Below are 21,302 nucleotides of genomic sequence, written 5' to 3' on the forward strand. Positions count from 1 at the left end.
GTTCTCCCCTAGCTCCAGTCCTTTCATCTAATTGTGCTGAGCTGTGCTACTGACTGGTGAGGGTGTGGTCAGCCCCACCCATGAGCATGGCTTGGGGCTAGTTGGCTGTGAGTTGCCTCCAGGGCCAGTCAGCCGCTGACCGCACACCTGTCTGGCATTCTTTATTTCTTTCGGATTCTTCCTTTCAGCATCCTTCCCCCTTCGAAGTCGAGTTTTAAAAAAGACAAAATGTTTGTTTTCGTCCATCCTAATTAAATTAGTGCACAATTGCGCTCATCTCACACACTGGCTAAGTAGCACTCAAAATTCTCCAATCGAGGCTTCAACAATATGTGGACCGAGAACTTCCAGATGTTCAAGCTGGATTTAGAAAGGACAGAATAACCATAGATCAAATTGGCAACATCTGTTGGATCATCAAAAAAGCAAGAGAGTTCCAGAGAAACATCGACTTCTACTTTATTGACTGTGCCAAAGCCTTTGACTGTGTGGATCACAACAAACTGTGGAAAATTCTTAAAAAGATACCAGACCACTTCACCTGCCTGATGAGAAATCTCTGTGCAGGTCAAGAAGCAACAGTTAGAACTGGACATGGAACCATGGAATTGGGGAAGGAGTACATCAAGGCTGTATATTGTCACCCTGTTTGGTTAAATTTGCAGAGTACATCATGTGAAATGCCAGACTGGATGAAGCACAAACTGGAATTGAAATGACCGGGAGAAATATCAATAACCTCATATATATGCAGATGAACCACCCTTATGGCAGAAAGTGAAGAGGAACTGAAGAGCCTCTTGATGAAAGTGAAAGAGGAGAGTGAAAAAGTTGGCTTAAACGTCAACATTCAAAAACAAAGATCATGTCATCTGGTCCTATCACTTCATGGCAAATAGATGGGGAAACAATGGAAACAGTGAGACACTTAATTTTGGGGGCTCCAAAATCACTGCAGATGGTGACTGCAGCCGTGAAATTAAAGGACGCTTGCTCCTTGTAAGAAAAGCTATGACCAAACTAGACAGCATATTAAAAAGCAGAGACATTACTTTGCCAACAAAGGTCCATCTAGTCAAGGCTACGGTTTTTCCAGTAGTCATGTATGGATATGAGAGTTGGACCATAAAGAAAGCTGAGCACCAAAGAATTGATGCTTTTGAATTGTGTTGGAGAAGACTCTTGAGAACCCCTTGGACAGCAAGGAGATCAAACCAGTCAACCCTAAAGGAAATCAGTCCTGAATATTCATTGTAAGGCCTGATGCTGAAGCTGAAGCTCCAACACTGTGGCCACCTGATGCAAAGAACTTACTCGCTGGAAAAAATCCTAATACTGGGGAAGATTGAAGGCGGAACAAGGGGATGGAACAGGGGATGACAGAGGATGATATGGTTGGATGGCATCACTGACTTGATGGACATGAGTTTGAGCAAGCTCTGGGAGTTGGTGATGGACAGGGAAGCCTGGCATGCTGCAGTCCACGGGGTTGCAAAGAGTCAGGCACAACTGAACTGAATTAAAGGTGTAAATCAGAATTTTGCTTAATCAAAGAGCCAGTCATTATTCCTAAAACTGAGCAAATGCATGCCTTCTTCTTAACTTGAACTCTGAGAAGACTGGTTCCCATCTCACCAAAACCTCCTCATGATGCATGATTTGCCTGTAAACAGCAGGTGCATGCAGAGTAAGCCACTTCAGTCATGTCCAACTCTGCAGCACTATGAATAGTAGCCTAGCAGGCTCCTCTGTCCATGGGAGTCTCCAAGTAGGAATACTGGAATGGGTTGCCATTTCCTCCTCCAGGGGATCTTCCCGACTCAGGGATGGAACTCAAGTCCCTTATGTCTCCTGCATTGGCAGGCAGTTTCTTTACCACTAGCACCACCTGGGATGCCCAAACAGCAGGCACAACCCCTATAGTGGAAAGAGCTCAGGTTTTGGACTCACGCAGACCTAGTATTGTATCCTGAACAGATACCTTAGCCTTCCTGAGCCTCAGTTTACTCATAAGTAAAATGGGAATAAACTCCCACCTTGCAGGGTGCTTGTGAGGATTGGAGAGAACCTATGAGAAGTGCTAAGCAGGGGCAGGTATATAATGGTCCCTCTGTGATCTATGGGCTTCCCTGATAGCTCAGTTAGTAAAGAATCCACCTGCAATGCAGGAGACCCCAGTTCGATTCCTGGGTCAGGAAGATCCCCTGGAGAAGGCATAGGCTACCCACTCCAGTATTCTTGGGCTTCCCTCGTGGCTCAGCTGGTAAAGAATCCGCCTGCAATGCAGGAGACCTCGGTTCTATCCCTGGGTCGGGAAGATCCCCTGGAGAAGGGAAATGTTACCTGCTCCAGTATTCTGGCCTGGAGAATTCCATGGACTGTATAGTCCATGGGGTCGCAAAGAGTCGGACACAACTGAGCGAATTTCACTTTCAGTTTTGTGTGATCTCTGTGGTGAACTTCATCCCTGCCCCTTCCCCTTTAGCAGGCGGGCACGAAGGAAACACAACGCCAGGAATTCTTAGAGATAGGACTCACCTAGTATAGCTCTCTTGTCTGTTTTTTTCCCCCAAACTGCAACAGTAGAAAATCTCCAACTCTGGGAAATTTTTCAATAAAAACATAAAAATATGTCCAATCCTATGTTCAGAACATGAAACTGAAATTAAGATGTATTTTTTCCCTGTCAGATCGATAATAATATCATGCTGATGAGTGTGTAGGAAAGGAACTATCATATGCCCTTCTGGGGAGTATCAAGTTGAACAGACTATCTGAAGGTCAGTTTGGCAGTACATATCAAACATTAAGAAGTAGCTACTTCTCAGACCAAGGAATTCTATTTAAGGAATCTGCCTTACAGAAATACCAGCACAAATACCTAAAGGATGTTCACTGAGTCAATTTTTATAATAGCCAGACACTGGAAACGATTTTAATGTCCATCAGTTGTAGGTTGATTAAATCCATGTGGTTCATCCAGATTATGGGACACTAACACTGTAGCCATTACAAAGAATGGGTGACTTAAGAGGTACAAACTATATAAAATAAATAAGCTACAGGGATATATTGTACAGCACAGGGAATATAGCCAATATTTTATAATAACTATAAATGAAGTCTGATCTATAACATTTTGAATTACTATGTTGTATACCTGAAGCTAATACAATATTGTAAACCAACTGTACCTCAGTTTTTAAAAAAAAGATTGGGTGACTTCAGGGTGATGAAAATGTTTTCAAACTAGAGGTGGTGGTTGCATGCACTGTGAATGTACTAAAGTCCACTGAATTGTTCACTGTGTAGTTTCATATGATGTGCATTGTACCTCCATAAATTCTTATTTTTTTAAGAATGAGTCTTATAACATGGAGAGACATGTTGTTGAGTAAAAAGAGAAGATGTGTTTTCTGTGAATGGTAGCAAATGCATAGAAAAGGTTCAGAAAGATCTCAAACCTACAGCAGTTACTTCTAGAAAGTGGACTTAGAAAAATGAGGGGATTTGTACTTAATTTTATGTACTTTTATATGAAAATTCAAAGTTAGCATACAATACTTTCAACCTGGTGGTGGAGAGGGGAAATTTGAAGTTGGTCAGGGACTGAAACCGTAACAAAGAAGGCGGTTGATGTTTTCAAGTGAAAGTGGAAAACGTCTTTCATTTTGAATCTTCCTTTTCGTGTTTTCCTCCCTTCCTGCTCTTCAGTTCCCACCCCAGCTGGCATCAGAACTGCAAACTGAGATGAGAGAGTCTCTTGATGACTCACTTTGCTTGTTTTGACCTTTCCGTGCCTGTAGCTAATTGATTTTTAGTGCTGGAGGGATCTGTGAGCATTAGTCTGGTCACTGTTTATTATAAGGGCCTGTTTTCAAGAGATCCCAAGGATTTTCGAGGTACTGTTAGTGAACTGTATTTGGAGCAAGTGCTTTCTTGGCCAGCCCTGGGCTGGTCCGGTGATCGTGAGCTCATCCCTGAGCCCAGAAGCTCACAGACACCTGTGCCAGCCTGCAGAGCAGTGTTGCTGTTTGAAGCTTCCTGCTTCCAGGAAGTTGTGGTCGTACTCTGAAGCCCCTTGGCAGTCTCTTTTTAAATTTTTCATATTTACTCATTATTCTTGATTGATGAAAAATTGTGAACTAGGTAAAAAATACCCATAATGTAATCAGACGAAAACAATAGAATTTTGTGGCGTTTCTTCTGTATCTTCGCTCATGTGCACTTTTTCATAAAGTGTTCATGTACAGATTTGAATTGTTTTTATTTTGATTTACAAAGAAGGAATTTTTAGCTGTTAAAACTATCTCAAAAAAAAAAAAGCCACAGAACTATCTCAGAATTGTCTTAATAGCTAGATAACATTCTATCAAGCAGATATGCGTATATGTGTGCAGGCTCTTTGTGACCCCAAGGACTGTAGCCCGCCAGGCTCCTCTGTCCATGGGGATTCTCCAGGCAAGATTTCTGGAGCGGGTTGCCAGGCCCAGAGGATCTTCCCAACCTAGGGATCATACCCAAGTCTTCTCCTGTGTCTCCTGCATTGACAGGCAGATTCTCTACCATAGTGCCACCTGAGAAGCCAACGAATTCTAATGTACTCAGCAATGTTATGGATAGTTCTTTTAAAATATACTTTCTTAAATTTTATTGTTGAATCTCAAAATATTTGAAAGCTACCTTAGAAGGTCTCAGTGATGATGACTCATATTTCACATGCAAAATCAGTTCCTACCCTCAGAAGTTTCTAGTTCAGAGCAGATAACCATAAGTATCATGAAGTGTGATCATCACTCTATCAGAGATAGGTCCAAATGGTTCTGGGGAAGGATGGGAGAACATTGGTACAGGCTCCCTAGAGGAGGTGTTTGCATTATACCTATCCCAAGGACAGTTAGGAGTTCACCAGCAAGGCAAGGAGAGAAAAGCATTCCGGAAAAAGAAGACTGCTTGAAGGAAGCACAGCTAGTGGGAAAGCATTCATTTAGGGCATATCCGGCAGATGATCGCGTAGAGCTGGAGAACAGGGGGCTCATGGCTGAGTGCCAGGAGGTGACCCTAGATGTACAGACTGTGGGCAGATTACAAGAGGACTTGCCCAACTAAGGAGTTGGAACTTCACATTGAAGGCCATAGACATGTGGCCACAGCCATGGCAGGGAACTCTTGCTAAATAAGAATGTGACTTTTGAGCACAGCAACACCTCGTTGCTTTGGCAACATTTCCAATAAGTGTGTTGAAATCTTCTAGGATGAAGGCTGAAGATGATGCACTCAGCTTTCTTCTTGATCATTTGCATTTGTCAAGAGAAAGCACTGTGCTGGCATGTCTCAGCCACCCGGGAAGACTTTGGATGATTAGACCACCCCAAAGTCCACTAGAACCTCTTTGGAAAATAAGAAAAATAAGGCGAGACTGGTGTCCTTTGCTGCCAGGATGGTAACTGACAGAACCACAGCTGAAGTGAATGTAAACCGAAAGGGGAGTGTATCAGCCCCTTAGTCTTTGCATGACTATTCCTGGCTTCAATCACACTGAGATCCAGGGGCTTGGTAGAGCTTGCTGTTCCCTTCCTCCCCACTGTGAACTCTCTCCTTCTTTTGTTCTGTGTGTCCCTTTATGCTCTCCTGTAGCATACACAATCTTCTGTGTGACCAGATTGAGTTGCTGCAAGAAACTGCTGCTAATGTTATCTTTTAAGCTTATAGTCCTGAAGGAACGGTCGTCTGTTCTTTCTCCCATGGAGCACATAGCAAATTCCAGGGAATTAGGTCCCCTCTCTGAACCAGGGTGGTGGGGTACTCTGATTGGTCAGGTCTAGGGGAGTCTGCCCAAATGAAGTGAGAGGGGTTACCCAAGGAGAGTGGGCTGTGTTCCCAGAAGGAGAGTAGGCCTACTAGCCAGATGTTGGGTTGGTTTGTTTTTTGGAGAACATTCACTTCTGTTAACCTTTGTTCTTCTCGAGAGCGGAGGTGTCCACTGAAGAAAGCAGAGCCCATCCCTTGACTGAGAGCTGCCTGTGCGCACGCATTTGACCTGAAGTGCTCTTATGCTATGGTACACAGGGTTAGCCCAGTCTCACAGAACGGATACTCCCAGCACGTCTCTGAAAGCGGCCCCTTGCCCAATTTTCCTTAGCACGTAGGCGAGAGACAATGCCTTACTTCCCGCGGGCCTCGTGGCATTTTCCTCTCCTCCTTGCACATGTCTGATTTATGTTCTGTCAGTGACAGGAAGCCACTCAAATGATCCACGCAGTCCTGCTGCTGTGCCTGTGACGGTTTGTTTTTCTCATTGTTCAGCGGTCCATCAGCTTCCGCAGTGAGAGCCGTCCCGACCTCCTGGGCCCCCGACCCTGGTCCAGGAATGCTGCCCCCTCGAGCACAAAGCGGAGAGACAGCAAGCTGTGGAGTGAGACCTTCGATGTGTGCGTCAATCAGATGCTCACGTCCAAGGAAATCAAACGGCAGGAGGTAGGCTGGGGCGCCTGGAGTTGGGGGTGTGTTTGGAACAAGGTGCACTATGGGTGAGAGCCAGGCCGCATCTATGCCCCTGTCTCCAAGTGAGTTCTTCACCGCATCGTTAGAAGGAGGGCGAATGGGGATGTCGGACCTTGTAAGGGACCGAGAAGCCAGTATCCAGCCGGTTTGGTATGGCCCTGACTTTAAAAAAAGAACTGATGTGGGGACTTCCCTGGTTGTCCAGTGGCTAAGACTTGGTGCTCCTAGTGCAGGGGGCCCAGGTTCCATCCCTGGTCAGAGAACTAGATCCCACATGCCACAACTAAAGATCCCACATGCTGCAACTAAGACTGAGAGCAGTCAAATAAATAAGTAAATATTAGGAGAAAAAAAAGAAAGTGATTGGAAAGTCTGATTTTATAAAGAAGATGAATCAGAAAGTATCTGCTTAGGATCCTAGCGTTCCCAGAAATAATCACATTAATTATATCTTAATAGCACCTTCTGGAATATTTTTAAATATTCAGTTTCTGAAACTTTGATCCAGTTTTATGGAAGACTTTAGTATGGAATGCAGTTAATTTCATTCCCTATAAATTTTCTGCATCTGTAGCTCTAGATGGCTATGATAATATTACTTTATAGGGAACTTGTCATGTGCCAAGCTGTGCTAAACACTTCAGAGGTATATCATCTAGAGAAATCCTTGGAATATCTTTTCCAGTAGAAAACCTGACATTGGCGGAAGGAGTATTTGAGAACTGTCTAGGTTTTTGACTCAGCAGTTCTTTTCTAGGACTTTATCTGCCAGGCATACTTGTACGTAGATGAAACAAAGTACGTGTAAGATTATTCATCACAGAAACATTTAAAACAGTACCAGAAAGGCCTGGTTCCATAATGAATGCCCATACCTTTTGTAACTATAGAAACAAGTGTTGGCTAAGTGGATAAAACAAGACACAAAGTAGGGTGTTATAGTATGGCACCATTTATGTAGAAGAACGAAAAATGAGTGTGTGTGTATGTGTGTGTATCTGCATGAAAGTGAAAGGTGCTCAGTCATATCCGACTCTCTGCAATCCCATGGACTATACAGTCCATGGAATTTTCAAGGCCAGAATGCTGGAGTGGGTAGCCTTTTCCTTCTCCAGAGGATCTTTCCAACCCAGGATCAAACCCAGGTCTCCTGCATTGCAGGCGGGTTCTTTACCAGCTGAGCCACAAGGGAAGCCCAAGAATACTGGAGTGGGTAGCCTATCCTTTCTCCAGTGGATCTTCCCAACCCAAGTCAAACCATGGTCTCCTGCATTGCAGGCGGATTCTTTACCAACTGAGCCATCAGGGAAGCCCTGTATTTGCTTACAGATGCATAAAATAATTCTGAAAAGATGTATAAGGAGCTGGTAACATTGTTGACTCCTGATGGGATAACTAGATGGCGAGAAGGAGGCGAGAGGGAAGTTTTCACCATGTGGCCATTCCTATGCTATGAATTTTGAACCATGTCAATGTATTATCTATTTTTAAAAATGAATAGGTAATTTAAACATAATATGTACACTAATAATATCATTTGCAGAAATATTAACAGTGGCAAAATTTTTAACAGTGGTTAACAAGATGATATTGTGGATGATTTAAATTTTACAAACTCTTTATATTTTTCTGTCTTTCCCCAAGTGTGAATAGTGTGCATGTATAACCTGGACTTTCTGATAGTAGGAAGGAAAGATGGGAGGATTGGTTCTGCAGATGAGGAGATTATTAAGGTACAGGGTTACCCACCTAGAAAGTTGCAGAGGTGGGATTTAAACCCAAGTCTGTCCTACTCCAAAGCCCATGGTCTTCATGCTTTCCACCCACACGGATGCCTGCCCACCATGTACCCCACTACAGCTTCTGTGGCCCTCCTCTCCTGGGGACCACACTGAGCTCTGGTGAAACAGACATACAAGGAAATCTGAGGAAGGTCCAGTTTCCTCCTCCAGGGGATCTTCCCAACCCAGGGATCAAACCTGAGTCTCCCGCTTTGGCAGCCAGTTTCTATACCACTGAGCCACCTGGGAAGCTCCCAGGGTCCAAGTAATAGTTAATTGTATTGTGCCTACCCACGTCCTAGACTTGATAATGCTCTATAGTTATATAAGGTGCCACCAATGCAGGAGGCTGAGTCATGGCTATACAGATCCTCTCTGTATTATTTTTGTAACTCCTCATGTGAGTCTATAATTATTTCAAAATAAAAGGTTAAACAAAATATAGAGTACCAGGAGGTCATGACGTGGAAACTTTACTGGACCTTGAGAGGGGTCACCGTGCACTGGCCTCCAGCACAGCGACCAGCCTCCACCTGTGGCCAGGGAGCACGTTTATCACCCCACTGTTCACCAGGCCCAGGGGTGCAGGTGCTCTCCACGCCTGCTGCCTTCTTCCCTCTAATTCAAAACACATGCCGTAGCCCCTGAACCATCACCGCAAACATGCAGTCCTTTAATAACATTAAGTTTGCCAACAGTTTAGACTCTTAGGTGAAAGTGAAAGACTGTTCTGTGCATCATAGCTCTTAGATTAAGATGGCTTAATAGAGCCAAATTAGAGATGGTTCACTTTCACACAGCCAGCTCCTGTGCTTTTATTTATTGTACAGGGTGAAGGTGAGAAGTCATTTAGAATGAATTAACTTCACCAGACATTTAGAGTGATAAAATATTGGATTCTTCCTACAATGCAGCCATAACACAAGTGGCTGATAGGAATAACGCTCTCTGTTGAGATTCACCTTCTGTTGAATAGAAGGAAGACAAATTGTGATGGCCCAGTTAATAATAATTCCATCTCCATCACTGAGAACAGACCCTGTATCATTTATTACGATTGCCATTCACAACCAAGACACAGACTCCCAACCATGGCTCAAATTCTAATTATTTCACCTAAAATAATTTTGTCTTGTTCAGCTGCATCAAAATTCTGTAAGTGAAAGATGACTTGTTGAATGGGAAGCATATATGGAAACTCTTTTTCCCACAAACAGATAAGCACATTACACAGAAGTTTTGCATAATTGTTTCTTTGTAGGTTTTAGTCACTAGATACAATTGCTTTGGGTTAATTTAATGTTTTAAGAATCCTGTAAAAATCCTGAAGAAATAAGTAGATTTGAGGCTTTGAGCACTGGCACCGGCATCATTTGAATTTGGTCTCATAAATGAAAGTTTAGTAAATGTGTGTTACCTTTCCTTGCAGGCGATCTTCGAGCTTTCTCAAGGAGAAGAAGATTTAATAGAGGACTTGAAATTGGCCAAAAAGGTACATTCAAATCCAGTGGTCCTTTGAGTCACCTCCTGCTTATTTTCCTCTGAGTTATTTCACAGTTCTAAGACTGTACTTTATGATCACTCTTTTTAAGACTAAGACAGGTCATAAAAAATTGAGAAGCACCTACAGACCAAGCAGTAGGGAAAACGGCTCAAAGCAAGAAGACTCGAGACCTGACACCTTTAGGGCTGACACCTGTGGATGTCTCTAACACACGTCAAAGAATACCTCATTTTAATCAGAAAGTGTTCATGAGGCCTGGCTTCACATGTATTTCATTGTCCTAGAAGTCTCACAGGCAGGACGCCCTCAGCCCCGGGAGAGAATGTGCAGACATCTGAAATTGGAATGGTCGTTTGAGTCCCCTAAGTGGATAAAGGCGTTCATGAAGGCAGTTGAATACTGTCTTGTAAGTTAGGGTCTTTCATATGGAAAATTGTCTGTAATCACTTTGTGTGTGGGAAGGGAGAGGAAATTCATGCCTTGTAGGCTGTATAATCTTGACAGCCATCCTGCCTCAAAAACCTTTCCATTGTCCCCTGTGGAGCCTAAAATCCAGACTTCTTCCTGTGACACTCACAGCTTTCTCAAGAAATTACAGGGTTGGAAAGATGCTTCCCTCCTTCTAAGTGTCCTTGTGTGTGTGAATGCGCTCAGTTGCTCATTCATGTCCCATTCTGTGTGACCCCATGGGCTGTATGTAGCCCGCCAGGCTCCTGTGTCCATGGAATTCTCCAGGCAGGAATACTCATGTGGGTGCCATTTGCTTCTGCAGGGGATCTTCCCGACCTGGAAACCTAACTTTATGCTAATATCAAGTCCCGTCTGTAGCATTCCTGAGAGATGGCCATCCGAGCTTTTGTTGGATACAGCCAACAAAAATTGAGTTTTGGGCAGGGCTGAAGGTGAAGAAGATGGGGAGGACAGAGAAAGCATTTAACTCTAGGAGACCTCTTGCTGGTCATAAGTCCAGCTCCTCCTTCCTCCCCCAAGATCAACCTCCTTACCTTTTTCACTTGTATCCTTTGCTTTGCTGGCCCTGCCTCCTGCAAACCCCTCCCTTTTATTTCAACCATCCAAGTCTACCTGTCCTCCAGAAGCAAACTCAAATACCAGTTCATTCCACAGTATTTACTACCTCCTTCTCTGTGCCAAGCACCTCATCTTTAAAATGTCCAGTAGCCAATCCACCTCTAATTCTCTGATCTACTAGAGCAGTTATCATCTGGTGAATTTTTGCTGCCATGTGACATCTCTCCTATTTTTAATCTTAAACTTTTTTTTAATATTAATTTTTCCACACCTTTTTTTTTTTAATCTTCCCAGTGAGCTTTATAAAACTCCTTGAAGGCAGGGACTGTGCAGTCTGTCTTTCCAGTGCCTTGGGTATAATTGTGTACGCATGTATTATTCATGATCAACCCAGTCAATCCTAAAGGAAATCAGTCCTGAATATTCACTGGAAGGACTGATGCTGAAGCTGAAACTCCAAAACCCTGGCCACCTGATGTGAAGAACCAATTCACTGGAAAAGACCCTGATGCTGGGAAAGAATGAAGGCAGGAGGAGAGGGGGACAACAGAGGACGAGATGGTCGGATGGCATCAGCGACTTGATGGACATGAGTTTGAGCAGGCTCCGGGAGTTGGTGATGGACAGGGAAGCCTGGCATGCTGTAGTCCATGGGGTTGCAAAAAATCGGACACAACTGAACAACTGAACTGAACTGTGGTTTACTTACCATTAATAAGAGATGATAAGATTGGCAGAGATTTTGCCCTCTCTGCTTCAATTTCATAGTAAAGGATGCCAAGCACCTTTTTCCCACTTCACAGTTTAAATATGGACTGACTGAAAAATAACCTAGTGGTAACTAATTTTGTACACAGTAGGAATTTTTCAAGCTGCTGGACCTTCAATAAGGTTAATTTTTAAAACATTATATAAATCAAATCTGCTCTATATTTAGAATTCCTGCCCTTTCTGAGATGTAAGATATACTATGGAAAGAAAAAAAAAAAAAAGCTTGAAAAAAATCAGCTTTAGTTTATCAACAACTGCAAAGGCTGAAGGCAATACCAGATTCTCATCTGCTCCAACCACACCCATCTGCTGTTTGTGCAGCATTATGGGAGAAGTCACTGGGGAAAGCCATATACTCTGTTACTGCATAGGGCCTCTCAGAAGCCATTTACATTAACAGCTTGCTTTTACTGATTGTAAATGCGTGCTTCCATCTCTTGCCCTTCTTGTGCAGGCCTATCACGACCCTATGCTGAAACTCTCCATAATGACAGAACAGGAGTTGAATCAAATTTTTGGAACACTGGACTCCCTGATTCCTCTCCATGAAGGTATAATTTTGTTCCCAGGATGAGTCGTGACTTGTAGCATTAACTGAGTTGTCTTATAACAAGTCATGGTTATGTAATAACGTGAGTAACCCAGACTTTCCTAGCCCTGTTCATATTTTGAGTGCCTAACAAAATAAGGACTCTGTTTGTTTCTCACCAGACCTCCTTAGTCAGCTTCGAGATGTCCGCAAGCCCGATGGCTCGACTGAGCACGTCGGTCCCATCCTCGTGGGCTGGGTAAGAAAAGTTCTCTGGCTTTGACTGAAGATGATTTTCAGTAATGTCAATGGAGTTTCATTTTAGCTGGTCTTTTTTGTATAGGCAAACTTTTGGTTTCACATCAGAAAAATTAAAATGGCAAGTTTCTAGTTTAATTTATATTTATTAGCCTTTATCACCTCAGAGCATAGAAACAGTGTTTTTCTTATTATAAATGAATTGCATTTAAAGATAACATGGCCTTTGTGCAATGAAAGAGGTAAAGGCACACATGAAATTGTTACTAGTTTCACATCAAATTAAGTAAAACTAATTAATATTCATATCACTCCAATTACAAATATAGCTATTACCTCTTTCATCCTAGTGAATATTTAACGACAGCTTCCTGTGCATCACTAAAAAAGCTTTATTTGTGCTACCAAAAAAAAAATTTTTTTTCCTTATTGTCAAATGTCATTTCATAGACAAGGTAATAACTAAATACTGTTAATGTTTAGCATATATCTGATCTTAAGTAACTTCTTACGAGAGCTGGGTATTATGTTGATGTGTACCCCAACATAACCCATACCCTTTCATAATTGAGGAAATCAGTTGTGACTTTAGATTATGGTTGGTTCTGGGGCTGAGTTAGTGTTTTACTAAGTGCTTACAGTGGTGGTTCAGTTGTAGTTTATTTTAGACAAGGTGTGCACTTTTGGTTTTGCCACAGGCCCCGCTGCTCCCTATTATGCATTTCTATTTCCCTCTGTAGGTCCTTGAGTGTTCCACCCCTGCCCCAGGTATTTTTCATTTGTCATGAAGCAGATAATGAAAGCAGATTACTTTGAAGACTTCTTCCAGGCAGTATGAGGTCCCTCTGATCCACACAGTGTTCCAGAATAGGCAGGAAGTGCCACAGTAGCAGTGCTAGAGTCATTCCACTATTTGGAGAGTGTGTGAAGATTATAAATCCTATTACCATGTGAGTTGTGTTTATCAGGTTACATTTTATTTGTATATTAACCCTCCTAAATCTTCCACCAAGTAAGCTTTTCTTACCTTAATGCTTCTCCATTATTGCCTTGATCAAGAAACTTGGACGGTTTCATGACTTAGCTTTAGTCCAGGAGTCAGTTTTAGCACTGAGGCTGAAATATCCCAAGGGTATATGAAAGTCAAGTAATGTTCTAAGATGAATAATTTAGAAAATGTGCCTTAATATTTCAAGAGAGATCATTCATCTTTTTTTTTTTCAACTTTCATTTTATTATGAGCCCTGGTAGATGTCTTAACTTCGTTAGCCCACAAAAAAATTTCTCTAAAAAGAGTCAGCCAGCTGGAGACAGAGGAGGTGTAATGAGATGAGAGAGTGTGCCCTACTGCTTCTTAAACTTCTTCAGTCTGTGGACTGCTTTGGTGGGAGAAGGAACAAGTTCAGAAAGGCACGATGACTCCTGTTTTTGATGAGACGGCAGTGTACAACTATAAGGTTTCCTTAGACATCATATACAAATTGTCTGTTCATGCGAGAAGCAAAAATGAACGCAGTCTGCTACTTTTCTTTTTCTGAAACAAACGCACTTTTGTTAGGAAATTGGTTTGATTTGAGGGTAGGTTTTGTAGTCCTTTTCTGTACTTACACCAAAGATGTTTGACCATGCCAGTCCATTGCTGTCTGGACACTTAGACATCAAATGGGAACTTGCAGCTTGAAGAGCAGCCTAAAATCACACAACTGGCCCATTGTTACCAGATCTCGTGGGAAATGGTCCTTATTTATCAGGCCTGATGAGCTGTTAAATGTTTTGCCTCTCTTCACTGCAGATGTGTCCGTGCGAGTGGGCATTGTAAACCAAGGGGTGCATCTGTTTGAGTTCTGGTCTTTTTAACAGAACAAAATAAACATCTTAGTAGACTTTGAATGAGAAAAGTCAAAGCCCATTCCACCCATGAAAAATTGATTTATTTCCCCCCAAAGGAAAAAAGTGGGCAAAAAAGCTCTTTTAAACAAGTAAGCTGCACAAGTGGGATTGCCCTGACCAGTCCTTTTGACCTTAGAATGAATCAATTGCTTTTACTTTAAAGACCTTAAAGAGAGTGGTGGGTTTTTTTCAGGGAACCACCTTCTTTACTGGAGATCAGTAACCATGGGCTGGCCTGTTCTCATAAACCTCCCTTTCTCATAAAGAAACAGCTTCCCAAATTACATGTTCATGCTAACATTTTTTTAGTAATAAAATAATTTATCAGTGCTACTGAGCAGCAAGTTCTCATGTTAATTTGGGTTCTAATTAAATTTTCATTCCAAAGAGAGAGTCAGGGTACACGGAAGCAAAAAAAAAAAAACCTTTGTTCTATCACTTTTCATAATGTTAGGAAGGTAGAAAGAATTTCTTTTGAAAAAGAAAAAAGAGAAAGCATTTCCTTATAAATTCTTGATAGTCTAAAAGATGGGGAGTACTTCAGAACTCTCAGGGGTTGTGGGAAGGACAAACACACTTCAGACTGGTTTTGCCTCCAGCTAAGCAAGTAGTTTGGCTTCTCTAAACCATAATAAATAATAACAGCTAGTAGCTACCAGTTCTCAACTGGGAACCAACCTCCTGTTAATACTTTTTATCTGCTGTATCTCAACATCTCACTAAAAGAGGATATTAGTATGTGCATTTTGTAGGTGAAGAAAGGCTTCTGAAGGGTCCCTTGGCTAGTAACTGAGTTAGGCTTTGAATGTGGTTCTCCCTGTTCTAGAGTTATTGCACTGCATTTGGAAACCAAGATATGTGTATTCTTCATTCCCTATCTGGTTATAGATCACTTGTGGCTTTTTCTAGCCAGTGAGCTGTACCAGATAGGTTTTCAGGTTATGCTCAGGAAATGAGGACCCTGTCAGGTGTGAACACAGGATCAGAGCCAGATTTGGTTGCCATGGCAGCAGGGCGGCATGGTCAGAGAGAGTAACGGCCCATTGGACAGCAAGCGATAGCGTGGTCGGGGTGCTTAGCTGGATTACATCTGATGGTTACTACTGATTTGTTTCTCCATAATGAAAACATTGGCCATTTCCAAGTCTTTTTAAAAGGCAAGGAAATGGAAATGAAATTAAGAGGGCCTGAGTCTCTTTCGAATTAACTCTGAAGATCTGAATTACAAGCCACAGTGCCACATGTAGGGTGTGTCTGTGTGTGTAAAAGTCCCAATTATTATTACTTTCAAACACAGCATAGAGAAAAGAATTTCTGCAGCCCTTTTAAATAGAGAGGTTTTTCTGTTTCCATTACATGTAAGGAAGGTAGACGTTTCCAAGAAATGTTAAACTCGACAGTGAACTTTTTAAACTTGACTTCCATGGTATCTTGTCTGATGTCAGTCACTGAGAAAATAATTTCAATAAAAGGTGTAAAAGAAGCAGCAGGACAGTTAAACTTTGACCCGTTTTTCAAATGCTGCTGCAGCTTATTTTTAAGCTGAGTTCATAAACCATCAAATGTTATCTAATCCAGTAATCCATTAAACATTCATTTATTAGTTCTTTCAAAATACAAACTTTGTCTGCTGTATAGTGGGCCTAGTGCACAGCACTGAGGATGCAAAAATGAAAGACCCTCTCGCCACCATCTCACACTGAATCCTTCTACAGAACAGGCGTTGTGGTGGATGTGACTTCCTAGTCCAGGGAGGGAAGCAAACACTGCAGGACCATTGGCTGCATTTTATTGCCTCTGATGACCTTCTGGAAGCTGACAGCTTGTACATGAGGGTGCCATCATAGGGAGGAGTGGAAAGGGGAAATGAGCAGCCCTTTCACTGAGTCTTTGACCTTGTGTTTGCACCTTGTGACTAATGGGATATGTCAGGGAAATTAGTATTTGGCTGGAAGGAAGATGATGGACTCAAAAGTGTTCCAGCGTCTTAAAGTTTATTCTTTGCAGAGGGCTTCCCTGGTGGCTCAGTGGTAAAACACCTATCTGCCAGTTCAGGTGATGCAGGTTCAATCCCCAGGTCAGGGGAGGGGTGGAGAGCCCTGGAGAAGCAAATGGCAATGTTGGCCCTCCAGTATTCTTGCCTGAAACATCCCGTGGACAGGGGAGCCTGACAGACTACAGTCCACGGGATCGCAAAAGAATCAGCCAAGATTTAGTGCCTAAACAACAACAACAATAATCTTTGCATGGAATTGTGATATTAACCATAAGGTATATTCTGGCCTGTCAGAACTACTTTTAAAGACGTTTGTAAATGCTTTCTGTATCTAATTTTTTACTAATTATACTTTTAACTTCTTGGATTTCTTTATAATTGGTCTACCTTGAAATCAGGTACTTTAAAACTAATGTAGGTAGAGGTGCTTGCTCTGGGCCATGCAAAAGTCTGGGCTGTGGGGTCTGACTCCTTTCTTTTTGTGCCATCAACTCTTCTAGATTAGTTTCTTATTAATAATTTTAAAAGAACCCTTATTAAAAAATATTCTTTCCTCTCACCAGATACTTTTGAAAGTTTAAGACAATTCTGTATGCATATGCAGTAATCCTCATTTAGGAAAATTCTGAATTGTGCACATATACAGTAATTCCAGTTCTTTTGCGTCTAGCTTAGATTGACAGAAATGCAAACAAATTATTGAGGTCTTAATAACCAAGAAAGTAAACATGCCGCTAAGAAAATAACTGTGCAAGCAAGCCGGAGCCTAAAGAGCTGTCTGTCTATTGCCTGCCATTTTGAAGATTCCATGTGTGTCTCCTCCAGCCTTGCAAACAGAGAGATGTTGGGCAGGCCTGGAGAGCAGTTAGGCTTTGTTGAGTCCCAGTGAGTGATGTCAGCGTGTAGCTTCAGAGCATACTTATTTTAATGCTGCACCCCTCCTTTCATGTTCCTTTCTTAGCTGCCTTGTCTCAGCTCCTACGACAGCTACTGCAGCAATCAAGTAGCTGCCAAAGCTCTGCTGGACCACAAAAAACAAGATCACCGAGTCCAAGATTTCCTGCAGCGATGTTTAGAATCCCCCTTTAGCCGAAAACTAGATCTCTGGAATTTCCTGGATATTCCACGAAGCCGTCTGGTGAAATACCCTCTGCTTCTTCGAGAAATCTTGAGACACACACCAAATGATAATCCAGATCAGCAGCACCTGGAAGAAGCTGTGAGTTTCTTTCTTTCTCCCCTTGGTCTTTCCCCAGTGGTTGTAAGATTGGGTAAATGTGTGAATGAAGGGTCCCTGGGTACTAGGACACAGGAATCTTGGATTCAGGGCTGGACTGAGGGTGGTGGTTTATTAGGGACTAAAGCATACACATATCTTGGTTTCCAACATGACTCGACCATGTTTTGATTTTGTCAATCACTGTTATTCCTAATCTGTGAAATGCAGTATTTACATGAAATGCATTCTAAAGTCCCTTTGATTCTAAAGTTTCTTGATTCTGAATAGGTGACTCTATAATCTGTCTGTTGCAATTCCTGATTATTAGGGTAAGATCTCTGTAGAGATTTTAAATTGAATAGCTTTGTTTAGTTAGCAAATGGAAGTTGCCTTTTGCCTTTTACCGAAGTCCATTTGTGAAATCAGCACCCATTTGAAACCCAGCTGTCCTTGGCCCCAGATTAATGCATAGAGCCTAGTCAAATCTACTCATCAGTGACTGTATTGGGTATGGGGCTGGATGGTTTGGGAAATATGGATTCTTCCCTAGCAGCAATTTAAGACCAGGAAAAATCAGATCCATATCATGGGATGTGGTGAACTGTGACGTTCTGCTCAGAGAGCTCAGTTCTGGTTGCAGTGCTCTGCAGGACAGGGTAGAGGAGATGACAGGCCAGAGGAGCAAACAGCCAGGGCAAAGGTGTAAAGAAATGCTAGGGTACGTCATGCCAGCGAGTGCCATTGACCAGTTTGTCTGGGGTTGATAATAGTCAGAAAACAGCAAGAGAAGGGACTGAGGGTGGTGGTTCACATTGGGTATGCAGTTGTAAATATCAATTTGAGACCCTTTTCCTTTCTTGTGCTTTTGTTTCTTAAGTAGCTTAGATTCAGGTTCTAATTCCAGCGCTGTCACTGACAAGCTGTGTGATCTTGGACATGTAACATTGCGTCTGTAGCACAGGGGACAGCAGAGACTAGGGACAGGGAATCAAGTTGGAAGGATGTTGCAGTGGTCCAGATGCGTAGTCTTGGAAACCTGCTCAGGGAGTTAGCAGTGAGGATGCAGAGACCAGTTCTAATAGTTCATTCCCTGACTGGATCTGGGACAGTAACAAGCTGATAAACAGAGGTGATTGGAAAATCAATCAAAAGCCTTGAGTCGGTGGAGCAAACTGCCCATCTCTTCCCAGAGAGGGGCTTAATAACATCGGGTGGCCAAAGAGTTTTCTGTACGATGGTATGGCAAAAACCCAAATGAACGTTTTGGCCAACTCAATAGTAATTAGTAACAACAACAGTAGTAAATAGTAACAGCAACAACAATAACACCTGCTGACATGTATTGAATACCTAGTAAATCATGTTTATGTGATCATCTAATGGGTTATGTATCTCATTTAACCCTCACACTAACCTATGAGAAAGCTGTTCATGTTAGGGCTGTTCTCCTTTACCAGATAAGGCATGGGGGCATTAAATAATTCGCCCAAGTCTGGGCCAACAGGTAATGGAGTCGATATCCAAACCTTGTCAGTGTAAACTGCCACTCTTATGACTTCTCCACTTCTTTGTGCTCCTCTGCCACAGAGCTGAAAGACGGGCTACTTTTTTAAGCCCCTCTTGTTTCTGGAACTACAGAAATCTGTCTAGCTACCAGGCTTTGTGGAAGGCCTCACCAATCCAGAGCTGGGCCAGTTGTCCGTGTAGGGACAGAGAAGAATAGGAAAGACTCTCCTGATTCACAAGGTGTGTGAGGTGTCTGGCAGGCCCAGCATACAGACCAGGCTCCCAGTCCAGCACAACAGGGAATGCAGGCCCGAGATGAGGCCCAGCTCACTTCATGTCTGTTTTTATTACTCAAAAGAGCAATACTGTGGCCTCCTCTCCATATCTCATCCCAGCAAGTGTGTGGTCTGTAGGAATGAGAACAACAGGGAACTCGAACTAGTCTAAATAATTACTTTTGTGAAGAACGCAAGCCTACTCTAGGTTTTCCAGTAAAGATTTCTTCTTTTTAAAAGGCAGCACGAAAGAATAATGCTTTGTTTAAAAACAAGAAGGAAAAAAAAAAGTAAGCTAAAGTTTGAATTTAAAAACAGATAGATAAGAATATGATTGTTTGCAATACACCAGTTTCCTTAGTGCATAAAATTCTTCAGGCAAATTTGCCAAGTTCTTCATGCAGATTTAGGTGTGAAGCATGGTATACCTGCATTTGAAAATGTCTGCAAAGCAAGTCTTCTAAATATCCATTTACACTGTATAGGCACAGCAATTTTTTTTCCTCTTCTTTACAAAATCCTTGTGGCATTATCCTGGATGAACAGAAATGTTTAGCCCTGTACTCTTGAATGCATCATGAATGTTTGATAACCATAAAATCCACACTACCATTGTAGCTTAACTAATATGTCCCCTGAATAAATTTTCCTCCTCTGAGAAGAAAAAATCAGGGAACTCTAAATAAATTTCTTCTACACCAAGCATTCAGTCTTATGATTGGATCTAAGGAAAGATCTTCCTTTTTAATATAGTGTGTAAACTACCACATCTGTATTAGAATTGCTTAATAGTGCTTTGAAAGGTTGATAGAAATTTCCCCCTAAAGAGAACATCTTAAAATAGGACTTTGGATACTTGTATATTCCAGATCTGGTTGTTTACTGTTTTGTATTCTAAGGATTGTTTCTGTAGAAAATTATCCTGTAAACCGTCTCTTCCCTCTGCCTGCCACTGCTCCAATTCCCTAAAAAAAAAAAAAAACAACAACAACACTGGAATCAATGGAAAGAACAGTCCTCTTTTTTTTTTTTTTTTTTTTTTGATGCAACTACAGTGAAACCTGCTATTCTTGGTCCATGTCAGGAGCCAACGAGTAGATGATATTACCTCACAAGGGGCCAGACAGACAGGGCTTTCAGAGTCTACTTTGAGCATGACGATTCCAGCATGTGGGGGTTTAATCCTTATTCTGTTACGGATATCTCTCATCATGTCGCTTTACTAGCCCCTGCCCTTCAGCTTGAACCCAAATAAATGCAACGATAAATTTAAATGCGCAACTACCATGATTGTTCGTTATTGGCAATATCCTATGTGTAACTTTATTCCTTGGTGCAATTCTGCAAAATAACTTCCTCTTGAGAACTAGTACAGAGAGATTAGACATGGCATGCAGGTATATTAGTTATGTATACAACTGAATATAAGTACAAAAGCAGTATTTTCAATAAATGAAAGCAGGCCCAGAGTCACTACAATAAATACAGATACAGAATATGGAATAACACCAAATGTTTCCATTCTTTTGTCTCTCTTTGTGTTTTTTTCAAACACCAAAGAAAGAAGCAGCATTTGAGAGTAGTCATAGCTGCCTAAGGAAGCACTGTGGCTTTTGAGTTTATTAATCTTCATGTGATATGCCAGCTGTTCAGTTCCTGAGTTAAATTAGGAAATGAACGTCGCTTTATGCCTATCATACATCCTCTTCTGGTTTCCTGGATTCTTGCAGGAAATTCAGAAAATTGACTCAAATACTGATTAATTCCAGCTGCCCAGGTACACCTAGTAATGTCTGATAAGATGAGCCACAGCACTTAATGCTCAGGCTTAAAAAAAAAAAAAGGAAAAAGTATGAGTTTCAATTCACATTAAAAATGTAATAAAATAGAAAAATAAGGTAGACACAGAACAATTGTTCAGATACTGCCCATGAATTTTAAGCTTCTTGAGGGCAGGGACCCTGTCTCGTTTCCTTGAATGCCACCACCTAGTCAGACACTGAACAGATGCTCAACAAACATTAATTGAATTAATTTGCA

The 21,302-nt window shown here is 41.9% G+C and overlaps 1 protein-coding gene across 3 annotated transcripts in view; it reads left to right on the plus strand.

Annotated features, from left to right (window-relative positions):
- Positions 1-21,302, plus strand: part of ARHGEF3 (Rho guanine nucleotide exchange factor 3) — a 174,216-nt gene that overhangs the window by 143,303 nt on the left and 9,611 nt on the right. For all 3 annotated transcript variants that reach the window (XM_068981850.1, XM_068981851.1, XM_068981852.1), the window contains 5 exons: positions 6,307-6,477; positions 9,715-9,777; positions 12,044-12,140; positions 12,301-12,377; positions 17,224-17,481. In XM_068981850.1, the coding sequence (XP_068837951.1) occupies positions 6,307-6,477; positions 9,715-9,777; positions 12,044-12,140; positions 12,301-12,377; positions 17,224-17,481 (666 nt within the window). The remainder of the gene's footprint in view (positions 1-6,306; positions 6,478-9,714; positions 9,778-12,043; positions 12,141-12,300; positions 12,378-17,223; positions 17,482-21,302) is intronic.

The sequence above is a fragment of the Capricornis sumatraensis genome, chromosome 10, assembly GCF_032405125.1.
Source record: "Capricornis sumatraensis isolate serow.1 chromosome 10, serow.2, whole genome shotgun sequence".
In the NCBI taxonomy this organism is placed as follows: Eukaryota; Metazoa; Chordata; class Mammalia; order Artiodactyla; family Bovidae; genus Capricornis; species Capricornis sumatraensis.